This window comes from Muntiacus reevesi, chromosome 16 (assembly GCF_963930625.1).
Source record: "Muntiacus reevesi chromosome 16, mMunRee1.1, whole genome shotgun sequence".
NCBI classification, from domain to species: Eukaryota; Metazoa; Chordata; class Mammalia; order Artiodactyla; family Cervidae; genus Muntiacus; species Muntiacus reevesi.
Window position 1 is genome coordinate 18,747,958 of NC_089264.1, and position 14,086 is coordinate 18,762,043.

A 14,086-nucleotide genomic window follows, 5' to 3' on the forward strand; every position below is an offset into this window, starting at 1 on the left:
AGGGGCTAAGAGCACACGTGCTGGAGTCAGACCTGGGGCCCCAGATCTACCTTGCAGAGTATCCAGCTTCTCTCTGCTCTAAAATGAAGATCGTAGGTTGAACCAGAGGAAAGTGTCAGCACTGCCATTTTTTACTTAAAAAGTAGTAAGCCAACAGGGTGCATATAGAGTTTACCCATAGGCTTATGGGGATGATTAAATGAGAAAATCCAAATAAAGTACTTAGAACAGTACCCACCTCATAGTAAGAGTTAAAAAAAAAAAAATCTATAAACAATTATAAGAACAACAAAGAGGAATTGCTACAGTGTCTAAGAAACTGTATTAAGGACTAGGGATAATAAAATCAGTAAGAGATCAAGTCCTCACCCTCAACTAGTGAAGATGAGTGAGGAGAGACAGAAGTAAGCAAAGATATCTTAATAACAGATAAGTGTAGAGGATACAGGAGAGGAAGTAAGGGAGTCAGAAAAGGTTTTGGAAAGGAAATGGTGCTAACAGATTTCTTTCAAAAAAAAAGAAATTTACAAAACATGGATACCATAATATAAGAATTCATTGAGATTATGATGAAATACAGACTTCCACGTGGCACAGTGGTAAAGAATCCACCCCCCAATGCAGGAGATGTAAGAGATTCAGGTTCAATCCCTGGATTGGGAAGATCCCCAGGAGTAGGAAATGGCAACCCACTCCAGTATTCTTGCCTGGAAAATTCCATGGACACAGGAGTCTAGTTGGGCTACAGTCTGTGGAATTGCAAATAGTCGGACATAACTAAGCAAGCAAGCAATGATGAAATACATATTAGGTGAAAATTATATGTGTTTTAGCTAAGGAGATGATGCTCTAATTTTGAATAGGGGTACTGAGCAATCATCAAAAAAGACCAGAAAGTGTTAAAGTAACTATCACCACTTCCTTCGGTGACCCAAATCCTTATGTTTAAAGAGTCACTGATAGACAGTGAGTTGAGCCATTCCTTCGGTGACCCAAATCCTTATGTTTAAAGAGAACCTGATAGACAGTGAGTTGAGCCATTTATTAACCATTTTTAAAATGGAACCAAACGTGACTGTACCCAGAAATGCAGGATGTGAGGCACTCTGTCAATGTGGCTCACTTTTTTTTTTTTTTTTAAAGGAAAGCATTACTCCACTCATTGTTCCAAATTTATCTGATGGAGGACCTTACACAGAAACTAGAAAACAGATGTCCACCAAAAAGGGATTGATTAAATAAACGGAGGCACAAGGGCCTTCCTGCCTCCAGGATTGTGGACTTCAATTCAGGTATCATCTGCTATTAGAGGGACCGCCACTAAAAACAGGCTTCACCATGATTTCACCATGCCATTCTCCCCATGCACTCACTGACTCCCCTTCATGCTTAGCTGGAGCTCATCATGCTGGTTCAAACTTTCTGTATGGCATTCACCACCACATTTCACAATCTGACTCCTGCCCATCCCACCAGTCTCCTCTCCAGTCACATCCACAAACAGACCAACTAATGGTAGTTCCCAGGAAATCACAGACTCCAATACTCCCACGCTTTTACACAGACTGTTGTTCTTCCCTTTGCTGGACTAACATCTAGACAGCTTCAATACTCAGCTTAAATAATATTTGCTTTAGCCCCTCATTCTGATTTTGGGGCCCTCCTCAGCACTTTCATAAACCTCTGTGCATAACTCTGCCATAAACTATATATATATATGTATGTATACACACACACACACCCCATCCTATATCATCACAAGTATTATTCTTACCTTGCTCTTCCACTAGACTTTGAGCTCTTCAAATACACAGTATCTGTTCTGAAATTTCACACAGTCTCCTAACAAAGACAGACATGACAGGTATACAAGGTGTTAAAAGAATATAGAAGAAAGATTTTCTCAGCAGGCAGGCAGGAGTAGGAAAATGTCAGGAAAGGCTTGCAAGAGGAAATGTGAACTGAATCTTAAAAGATGAGTAGGAATTCACCATGTGGATGGGTGAAGGGCCTTTTATTCAGAACAAGCATCATAAGCAAAGCCAGAGAGTGTGAAGCAGAGACGGTCTGGCAGCACAAGGATAGTCCACTGTGATTGTGTCCACAAGACAAAACATAATCCTTCTAAGATAAGGCAGTCACCAGCTTAAAGACACTAAGACTCAAAGAATCAACATCTCATCCATAATGGCGAACAATTAATCGACTGTAAGAAGTAGATGTCACAATCACACGACACTTTGTCTTTTCAAGCGTGTACATTGATTTAAGAACCTTCCTCAAGTGTTAAGATCTTTTATACAATATGTGGTAAGGTCATAAGAAAGGCAGACAAATTAAATATAGTTATTTTCCCAGTAAACTGTCTTTCCTAAAGATAAGTAAGATTACAGCATGTTCACATTTTTTATTTCTTTTATATAGAAGTGACTGGTCCTTATACCTTCAAAGTACTGATTGAGCTAAAGAGGTATAGGACACAGTCCCCAGATTCATGGAACTAACAGTCTAGCAGAACAAATGATATAGATCCACAAATAATCCCAACGTAGAGCAGGATGAGACAGGTGCCACGCCAGCGTTATAACTCAATGTAGACAAAGAAGAGACTTCCTGTCACTCAAGTTAGGAAGGCAGAATGAAGGTGGCATCTGAGCCAGGACCCGAGGCAGGGCTGAATCACAGTATATTCTAAGAAAGAATATAAACTTCTAACATAAGTGTGGGCTTCCCCAATGGATCAGCTGGTGAAGAATCTAACTGCAATATAGAAGCCACAGGAGATTGCAGGTTCGATCCCCACGTCAGGAAGATCTCTTGCAGTAGGAAATGGCAGCCCACTCCAGCACTCTTGCCTGGAAAATCTTATGGTCCGAAGAGCCTGGTGGACTACAGTCCAAAGGGTCACAAAGACTCAGACATGACTGAATGACTAAGCACGCACGTGTGTGCGTGTGCGCGCACACACACATACACACACACACACGTGTAGCTATTCATTCCTAACAACAATTCATTCTGCTTAGAATTAGAAGTGATAGTGATGGGATACAGAAAAAGCTAACCAAAAGGGGAAGAAAGATAGAATGTTTATAGAGAGTGGTTCTCTTTTTCAGCCCTTGATATAAACAAATGTTGAATTACTCATTTCTTTCGGCTAAAGGCCAAAATGGTAAATTGGAAAGAAGTTTTGTCAAGAACCAAAAGCTGTCAGAGAACATTTCAGCCCACACACAATACAGTATTTTCCCTCTCCCAGAGTCCTCAGATACGTTTAATGTTATTCTTCTATGGAGGAAGTTGTGAGGATTATTAATGTTGACGGACGATGATGGTGGGGAAGGAAGTTGCGAGTAGGACAGAAGTGAAGAGACCATTCAATCCCAGCTGGTGCCTCACTCAGATCTGGCCCTTGAGCTCGAGGCCTGGAATCCACCACTGTATCACATCTCTCCACTTCCGAGTCTCACAAGAACTGATAGATGTCACATCCAACACTGAGGTCATCCCCTGCACTTTCTCCCACGTTCTCTAGCCCACCAAATCACACACCAGAAACCCGAGCGTCATCCTTGATTCCATCTTCCTCACACCATCCTCACACCATCTGCTATCATTTTACTGAATGTGAAATAATAATTACTGAACTACGTGCTTCACATTTTTTCATTTGATCTTCATAAAAAACCCAATAAGGTTGAGTTCTTAATCTATATTTTACCAAAAAGAAGCTATTGCCCAGAAAGGTCAGGTAAGTTTCTCAAAATCACAGGTCTGGTAATTGCCGGGTCTGACCAGGAAGCCTGAACTCCCCACCCCTGTCCTAATACACACCTCTCCATCCTTTCTTTCTATTATCCGTCAATCCCTATTTTTCTCTGTTCCCACCAGAGTCACTCAAGATAAAAATTTCTTGCCAGGTTTACTGTAACAGCCTCTAGCCCTGAGCCTCAGAAGGCTCTCTCTTAATTGCCAACCAGCAAAAATGTTCAGAAAGTGGCCCCAGAACCCAAATGCCTACAGATCTTGGGCATCTGTCCTGAAGCAGTGAGTCCCATGGTAAAATGGAGTGCATGCTTCGTCCAAACAGGCCAGCACTAAGCAACTCCAGCCCACCAATTCCTTGTAGCAAGATGAGCAACTGATTTATCAACAAAGCCTGATCTCCATTTTTCCTCGGAAACACTGGCAACTATTTTAAAAAATGTTCAAACTCTCTGTGAGCAAAACTAAATTCACCTGCATGCTAGATCTGACCCACTGTATGTGTGTGCTCAGTCATGTCTGACTCTTTGCGACCCCATGGACTGCAGCCCATCAGGCTCCTCCTCTCCATGGGATTTTTCAGGCAAGAATACTGACCCATTAGAACCAGCTTACAACTTCTGAAATACAAATCTGATTAGGTAATTCCACTGCTTAAAATCTACACAATGTTCCTCTACAACTCTGGGATAAACACTACTCTAAGATGCCATCAAAGTCCTTCCACAAGTCAGCTCATTTCTCCCTCTCCCATAGCACCTGTCATCACATACCCTTCAAACACACACCCCAATGCCCAGATGAAGGTTCTTACATTTCCTGGGATGTGACCCTCACTCTGGTTTCTGAAGCTTCAGTGTATTTTTTGGTCTGGCCCGGGTGTCCTTCACTTGACTTAACCCTCAGGATACAGCTGGACCACCAGTCCATCACTCTTGGCTGAGACACTGTCCACTGCGATGGGCTTTCACAGTGCCTATCTCAGAGCACACCTGCATCAAAACACCTCTCATCCAATATCGTCTTCATCTGTGGGCCTTCAACACGGACAGGAAATGACATCAATGCCTGTAGCTTCATCTTACTGATGTCTGCAGTGGCTGGCCCAGGATGAGACAGGGAATAGCCCTCAGTATGTAGCTACTGAATGAATGAATCAACTGAAGCCCACTGAGTCTGTGAAATCTTCCTTGATCCACTCCAGCAGAAGTAGTTCTTCCTCTAAATAGCCTCAGCTCTTTAATCCCTAACTCTTGCCTACTTTAGAATCCTGGAAGGAATAAGAAACAACCATCTTATCCAATAAGCTCCTCCCAAGCAAGAGTCCATGTTTTACTAAACTTGGATTAAACTTTTACTAAATGTCTCTCTCCCAGCCCCTAACTTAGCTCCTACCCTTTAGTAAGCTCTCAAATGTGTGTCAAATAAATATCTAAGCAACTTGACATGTAATTCTACAATTCCATTCTCAGTTCTTCCGGTTCCTTTTCCCTGGGCTAGGGAACCAAAACCATACCTCATTCTGACGTTTGCAAATGGATGTTATTAAAGAAGTGGAAAAGGAATGGTTCAGAAGCACAGGCAGTTATCCAATGACAATTTTTACTTTAGACATGAATAATTTGAGAAATTTTCTACTACTTTCAAGGGATTATTTCCAAATGATGGGCATGGTAAACAAAGTGTAATTTAAAGCATGCTATATACCATGGATGTTATCACGGACCCTAGTAAAACACCATTTCAAAGTTTCAACACTTGTCAAGAACTGTTTTGCATGAGGAGGAGGCATTCTCCTTACGGCCAGCAACAATCCTGCCAGTAGGTCTAAAGATTAGGAAACCATGGTTCAGAAAACTTAAATAAAACATCTAGTATGTCATAGTTTGTGAGTCACAGGAAAGAGTCCTGAACCCACATGTGTTGAGGACAAAACCCAAATTATATTCTTTGGCACTGACTCCTTACCTTCAGTCATAGCTCTGCTAGTTAATCCTATAGCTGACAGTAAATATAAGATACACATGCTTTGATTTTTAAGTCTCTCTGAACAGAAAAAAGTCTTAAAATTTATTTCTAGAACTATCAACCTTGTTCCCAAATGGTTTCATTAAAATCTCCCCTTAGAGACACTTTCTCTGACATGTAAAAATATAAAAATTGTCTTCTTGGTACCAAATCCATAAAACAGAATAACACATATTTCACCAAAAATTTCCAGTTAAGTATCATAAGGATGATTTGTCAGGTGACATTGTTCACTTCCAAAAATATTTAAAACAAGAAACTTCTTATGCACCAGAATCATAGCATGAACACTTCTAGGTGCTAGTACAACATCTTACATATGTTACACAATAAAAATATTTCTTACCTGATTTTTCCATGGAGAATTAATGAATACGAGACACAATTCTCTCAGGTTAATGATAGGATGGTGTTAGTAATTTCATTTGGTGGATTTTTTTTTTTTGCTTCTTTAAGTATTAAAAATATAAACTGTCCTTTAGGTTAGAATGGAGGTCAATTTATTAGATTCATAAAACAGAAGAAAGGAATTATAAACTGAAATGGAAAAGTTTAATGTAAGAACTGAAAACAAAATTATGAACAGAATAAACACATCTCTAAGGAATACAGCTTCCCCCCAAAAAGCAACTCAAGAACACAACTAGTGTTAAGTTTTATTAATAACTTTATAAAGTTATTATTGAGAAGTATGCCTTTCAAGACATAGATTAGCCGAAATTATTTCAAAAAAGATGTTCATCTAACCTTTGAGCGGGCACCTTATCCTGGCTATTCTCTGCCTTAAGACGTAGAAAGCTGCAAAACAAATGTCCAAAAAAAGAAATTCCAGATCTTTTCTCTGTAAGGAGGCTGGACTTGGGTATTTATCAACTTGTTACATTCCCGGAGACTTACACATTTGCAACTTTCAGTGCTTTTCTGAAACAAAAAAAAAAAATCTAGGACATGTTTAAAATAGTAATATTTTAGTCACCATTTTGTCATTAAAAAACATTCTGTAACAAAAATATTAACCAATATTTGAAGTTGTGCTATTCTTTCATAGGTCAAATTCTAAATTAAAATATTTCAGACCTCTAGTGACATTGTAGCTTTCAACCCAATTTTTAATCTTCAGAATATAAATTTTTGGTTCCAAGAGACAGTATCCTTTTATTTAAATGAGTATTGGACAAAATATCTGAAAAAAAAATTAAAACTTTTGATCAATTAGTAACCAAGGCTGGTAGTTTTTTAAATTGATATATTTTTTACTTACCTGTTTCTTACATACTGTGTTTCCCCTTTCTCTCCAACTTTGGGGAGGAAATATTAAGATTTTTTCTTGTCCTTCCACAGCATTTTCTTCTTGCATGGCTGCTTTGGTTGTCAATAGCAACGGGAATTAGTGGGAAAGCTCAGCCATTTCACTTGAAGATACAAATAACCCAGTATAATGAAAGTAAATGGAAGAAATCTGAAACACTACTAGTAATGGTCAGGGTTCAACCAGCCTAGAAATCCTAGAGGTAAGGGAAGAGATGAGTTTATTACTTCTCTTTTGGATCAATGCCTTCTTAGCATAAAATATTAGTCTTCTTTAAAGCACAAAATATTCACTTTAACTGTCTATTTGTGTTATTTGTTTGTATAATTTAAAGCAAGGTGAACAGAGCCTTCTTTGGGGTAGTATCAGAAGAAAAAAACTGTAAGTCCAATTTGACTCAAAGTAGTAGCTTATCGATCCAGAATGATTGCTTTGTACTTTTAAAGGCACACATAACATTTGCTTTTTTAGAGTATTATTTTCATGTCTGTTGGGTTTACAAGTTAGCATGTTGTTTTCGTTGTTGTTGCTAACTTTAAAAGAACTCCTGATGTTGAAACATTTCTTAAAATAATGAAATATACCAGGCACAATCTAAGCAAAAAGCAGAAAATAAATCAAAGCATAAATTGCAAATTATATTCTGGATCACACATTAAGGAAAACTATGACTATGGTTATGTATGAGAAGGAAAAATATAAAAGGATACTGTTTCTTTAATACTCTTTAAATATCAATTTTGAATAATCTATCAAGAAAAAATATTAAATGATTTTTTTTAAAAGGTGAAACAAGCTAATAAAGAATAGCAAACATCATTATTTTCTAACTAGTTATGTTAGTACCAAGCAGCCATACAGTTCTGTATAGTTTATTTTTGTCTCATAATATCTTAGTTGGGCCACATTTCACCTACTTCACTTAAATCAGTGTTGACACACATAAGATTTAGCAAGTTTTATGGTATTGGTATCTACATCCATTAAATAAGACTTCCAGAATGAAATTTTAGCCAAGGTCCCATATTCTAAAATTTACATTTTAAAACTATACAAAACTGCATTTTAAATCAAAGCAATGTTATACTTGGACTAATTATTTCCAGGAAGTTTCTGGAATCTATTCTCTAATGATGTGTAAGGAAATTTTCATAGGCAACCATCACCACAATTTTTGTGAAAGCTGCCCAAAATAAATGCCCTACATGTATTTTTTTGTGTGGTATAAACCCTACGGTGAAAAGCACTAAAATAGGATTCATTAGTAGCACATAATATAGAAACGCCTGTCCATTTTCTCCTGATAATCAGTTTTCCAACAGCCACTATAAAAAGCCATGGTGTTTAATACATGCAATCCTGCCAGCTCCAAGCCACACAGTGAGAACTCTCAACTGCAGAAGTCTCTCCTGAGACTTGCCCCAGACCACTGCTTCAGTTCACCCGAGGGTTCCCAGTGACACTCTGACTTTACAGACAGGTCTCCGTGATTATTAGGCATCCTTAAACATCATAAGCACTCTGATGACTTTATAAAATTGTAACTAACATAAACCAGAGAAGCTAAACAATTTGGGGATGTCTTTTCTTGCCTGCTAAACACAGGTCACAGATTTGGAGTCCATTCTGGGCCCTGGACAGAGTTAGGGAAAATAAGGGATAAGAAACCCAAAGGAATTGAGCCTCTGTGTTATCCAAAGGGATCCCTATATTATGGTGTATCATCACACAGCCTCTGAAGCATGATACACACACTTCCTTCAAAGCGATAAATCCAGGCTCCCAGATGAAAGGGACTGGTCCTCCCAGAATCTGCACCTCTGTCTTCCAACCCTAATCTCCAACTGGAAAAAGTAGTAACTCTTAAGACATTCTCCATGTCCCAACTCAAAATTTCATGTATTTCTCATTGTCAAAAAAGTTAATATTAGCCCAGGAAACACTATTTATAGACAGCTCTCCAACTCTGCTAGTTTATTAAAGCAACATCCAAGACAACAGATCCCATGAATAGAATTTTGAGTAACAACCTGGAATTTTCCCACTACTTTGTAAGTATTTAAGTTATAAAATTCAGCAAACCTCAACACAAGATTAGAGAACAGAACGTTGAGCAAATCTACAAATTATCTTTTCATAATTTTGCATTTTCTCCCCCATTTTAATTGCTTAAGAAAAAAACATGGAAAAAAATATTATCTGGAAAAAAAAAGAAAAAAACACAATTTTGCCTTAATTAGGAAATAAGCTATACAGGGGGATATCTTAATTTTGGACCATACATCGCTGCTGCTGCTGCGTCTCTTCAGTCGTGTCCGACTCTGTGCGACCCCATAGACGGCAGCCCACCAGGCTCCCCCGTCCCTGGGATTCTCCATGCAGAACACTGGAGTGGGTTGCCATTTCCTTCTCCAACGCATGAAAGTGAAAAGTGAAAGTGAAGTTGCTCCGACGTGTCCAGACCATACACAAAGATGTAATAAGCTTTTTAATTCATCAGTGATTTAAAAACAATCTAAGGGACGAACTTGAAACCAATATTATCAATATGAAACACCATGAAATATTTATGTAATCAGATGAACTTAGGACAATTTATCTAGTAGAAACTATCACCATAGTAAATTGTATAAAATCATGTACCCTAACCCATGTACATTAAAAAAAAAATATGTTTACATATAAGCTGCAATTTGTGTTTTTCTATTACTTGCTATTTGTTGGCATGAAAGCACTTGGACAGTAGATTTGAAGTACCTACAAAACCTTAACAGTGAAAGAAAAGGTCACAAAGGCTTTAGAAAAATATTTTGGGTGGCAAGAAGCTAATATTCAGAAAGTCGATCCAAGGAGTTAGTTTCTGTGCTAAATACACACCTCTGACCATTTAAGGACTTTTCACAGAAACTGAGTTTGAAAACTCTGATCTATGAAAACAAGGCTAAAGTTTTGTAAAACAGCATTGTTTTTGGCAAAGTTAAGCATAAATCCAAAAATATTAGTTTCTTCATTTGTGTATATTAGTGCAAATTTTAACAACTGTGATGACACAGTTCCTAAAAGTTGAGAATAAGTCAATAATATTTACAAAAGACAACCTTAACCTGGTGATTTAATGTTATAATAGGAAAACAATGTCAGATTTGGAGAATTTATATCATTAATCTACAGGACAGTTAAAGACATACTGACCAAATTAAATGTTCAGTTTTAAATTTTATTTGATTCTAGACGACCCTCATTCAAATCATCTACAGCAAATCTTCAGTCTTGGATTTCCCTGGCATCTAGTAACTACGAAGACTGTCTCCAGTCTTTGGTTAAATATGGCAAAAACATGAGGGTTTCTAATTAAATATAATTAAAAAGAAAACTATTTCTTCTACAAAATTAACTACGATAAAGCTAAGAAGCCAACTTGATTATTCATATCTCTCTCTGCTTCAATCAGATAAGAATAACAAGTTGACTTGTGTTTCATAGGCTAAGGTAACACTAAAATTCTTGAGAATATCTCTAAAAGAATATGTAACAACACATGGGTATCTGCCATTATTTTACTATATAATAATACTTCATCACATCTAGGCTATAATGTATTCCTTTATGCTGGCTTTATTAGGAATTTTATTAGTAATTATATTATGACCATAATTATCTGAATTAGGTACTAGCAGTAATTTAAGGGGTAAAACTGGAAAATTTTAAATGAAGCTTTAGTGCATTAAAATGCACTCAATATAATTTAAAATGCACAAGTATAAGTTTCTTTATATTTGATATTATTTAACTGAACTCTGCACTTTGCAACACACCAGGTTTTAAGTAACTAGATACATATTTTGCAACCAGTTTGCTCTGGCCAATTTCCAGGGATGCACGGTCAATCACATTAAGCCTATGTGCTATGGGCAGTGATTGATACCACTTTTTAATTTTTTCAAGCCAAATTATCTTTGCTGCGTTCTCTGAGAACTGATCACTTATTTATCCCCACAAAGAAGGGTAAGATCTTGGCCCTGGCAATGCAAACTCCTTGGCTCCCCTCCAGGTTGATACAGGGCGGCAATTTTTGGACAGGTTAGATTCTCCGTTGATGCTAATCCTTGAGGAAAGGCATTCAAAACCCCTTTCTGTGTTTTTTTTCCTAAAGAGATGGGGGACTTACTGGATGGGCGCCCTCTCAAGATACATGGTGAGTCCTCTTCTTTTTTGAGAGAGAGACAGATACAGAGTGATTCTCCTGGGCATATGTGTACCCAGAGTTTCAGGTTCCATTGCCACGGGAGCTTCAGGAGTCCCTGAGAACTAGCCTTTCCTCATGTGTGTGTGCTAAGTCACTTCGGTTGTGTCTGACTCTTTGTGACCCCATGGACTGTAGCCCGCCAGGCTCCTCTGTCCGTGGGATTTCCCAGGCAAGAATACTGAGGTGGGTTGCCATTTCCTCCACCAGGGGATCTTCTTGACACATGGATCAAACCTGCGTCTCATGTCTCCTGCGCTGGCAGGCAGGTTCTTTACCAACAGCCCCACCTGGGAAGCCCAGGCAGGCTTTCCTCAGGCCCCAGTGAAGGTAAGTTTGTGTCTGGATGGTGACCTGAGACTCTGCTTTGAGTCTACTCAGGTCTAAGTAGCTTATTTAAAGCAGCCTTCCATGAGATCCAGGTGAACTAGAATAAAAACTAAGAGTCATTTTGGCTCCTCTGCACATGCATAACAATCAGGAGCTTTGGGGAAATGAGCACTAGTCAAAGATTTCGTTGTTTCTGGGCTCACTGGCCCTTATTCCATGTTACAGCGTAAGTTAAGATAAATGATGCCTGGAAGCAATGTTCGTGCCTCACCACTTATCCCAAGTCATAATTTGCACGAAAACGAGAAAGTACATGCAAGATGGTAATGACTTTCACACTGATGTTTAATGAATACAAAAATAATAACTCATATAAAAAAAATTGATACAAAAAAATTCTCCCACTGATTTCTTTGCAGAGCCTCTTTATACTGGATCCTAGGAGATATCTATCTGTATTCTATTCCCAGTGCCTCTAGGTACCAACTCCATCAACTGCTAACTAATCTTTAAAATACATGAGCTAAAAAAGAAAAGATATATGGACTAGCTTTTAATTAATATTACATAAAACTCGACATTATTAGAGATCCTAACTTGACACTGTCTGGTCTAATGTGGAATTGTCCATCCAAAATCCCATATAGTTCACCCACTGCTGCCAGATATTCTGGGATGAATCAAGCTGAGCCATCAGAAAGCTCAGCGTGTGATTCAAATTATACCATGTATATATTATTTTTAAAATTATTTTCCATTATAGGTTGTTACAAGGTATTGACTATAGTTCCCTGTGCTATACAGTTAAACTTTGTTGCTTGTTGCATATTTATTTTTTAAATTAGAAATCTAGTGTTCTATTCATGCTAAGTCAAACACACACACAAAAAAAGAAAAGAATTCTACTTTTAAAAATTTAGTAGTGTTTATCTTTTTGCCAGTTTTTCTAAATGTCCTGTGGACATCTAATAACAACATATGAGAAACAAAATTTTAAATATATTTGTGTAGGATATAAGATTAATATAAATTAATATAAATAGAAATCTATTATGTTTAAATTATTAATGACATCATTCAAGATGCTCCTATTCCTATTTTTTCTGTACTTGACAAAATATTCAGAGAAATGTTAATATGTCTTACTATGATCATATATTTTTTCTTTTCCCCTGTATTTCTTCTGACTTCTGCTTTATGTATCTTTTGTTTTTTTGTTATTAGGTGTCTAATGGTTTCTGATGTCTATCTTCTTCATGAATTGTACCTTTTATCATTAAAAATATTCATCTTTGTTTTATTTAAAAAGAAAGAAAGAAAAAAATAGAAAGCTCAGTGTGTATAATGTTTCTTAAGCTGCATATAGCAGAGTTTTCTACGAACTGCACTTCTAGAGTAAAGGCCTCATCTTAGGTTGGCGTTCTTTTTTGGAACAGCTTTACAAAACCACCACTAGTTCATGGTAAAAATGTTGCTGTAGCCCCTTCCACTCCATCATTCACCCCTCTTCTCTAAATACCACATGAAAGTCTTTCAGAACTGTATGTGGTAAAAGCCATAATTTCCCCCAAATAACTGGCTTGCTTCTTCCCTAACAAACAAGAAGAATTATATGAGCAATGAAAATTCCCTTTTCTCTTTGGCTAGGAGAAGCTAAGAGCCAAATTATACAACAGAATTTGACTCCTATGGCTTACATATCTGCATTTATTAACTCTCCTTCCATCTTACATTTTGTTCTATCCTTTTTACTTCCTCTAGACTTTGTTAATTCTATTTTCCTATTTTAAGGCATTCATTCCTGGGAACCACATCCTTTTCCAAACAAGGTAGGACATAAAACCATAGAAATAAATCCATTCTACTTGTCTTTTAAGGTATCTTCTAAGGAGCCAAAAATAGAAAGTGACTGAATGGAAGGTTTATGCTCAGTAATATTATCCATGACTTAATCCCCTTTAAGTTACATGTTTTATACAAGAAATTTTATAAAAATAAAATGAGAGCTATTTAGTAACTGTACTTATATAAAAACAGAATGACTCTCCAATTCTCCCACATCTGTATGTATACAACAGTGATGATGAATATTCACTATGGCTTATTTTGTAAAAGCAAAGTACTGAAAACCACCTAAATATACATAAATAGGGGATTTTTAAATTAATTAATTTAAAATTAATTATGGTACATCCACATCCAATTTATCTTGATTCATGGACCTAAAATTCCAGGTCCCTATACAATATTGTTCTTTAGAGCATCGAACTTTACTTTCACCACCAAGCATATCCACAGCTGAGCAGCATTTCTGCTTTAGCCCAGACTCTTCATTCTTTCTGGAGCTATTTCTCCACTCTTCCTCAGTAGCATACTGGACACTTACCAACCTGAGGGGCTCATCTTCCGGT

At 37.3% G+C, this 14,086-nt stretch overlaps 1 protein-coding gene across 4 annotated transcripts in view; it reads right to left on the bottom strand.

Annotated features, from left to right (window-relative positions):
- The window catches only part of NPNT (nephronectin), a 76,027-nt gene that overhangs the window by 49,863 nt on the left and 12,078 nt on the right, over positions 1-14,086 (bottom strand). For 2 of the 4 annotated variants that reach the window (XM_065907300.1, XM_065907298.1), the window contains exon 3: positions 6,541-6,591. The exons of the other annotated variants lie outside the window; for them this stretch is intronic. In XM_065907300.1, coding sequence (XP_065763372.1) covers positions 6,541-6,591 — 51 coding nt within the window. The remainder of the gene's footprint in view (positions 1-6,540; positions 6,592-14,086) is intronic. 4 annotated transcript variants of the gene reach the window in all.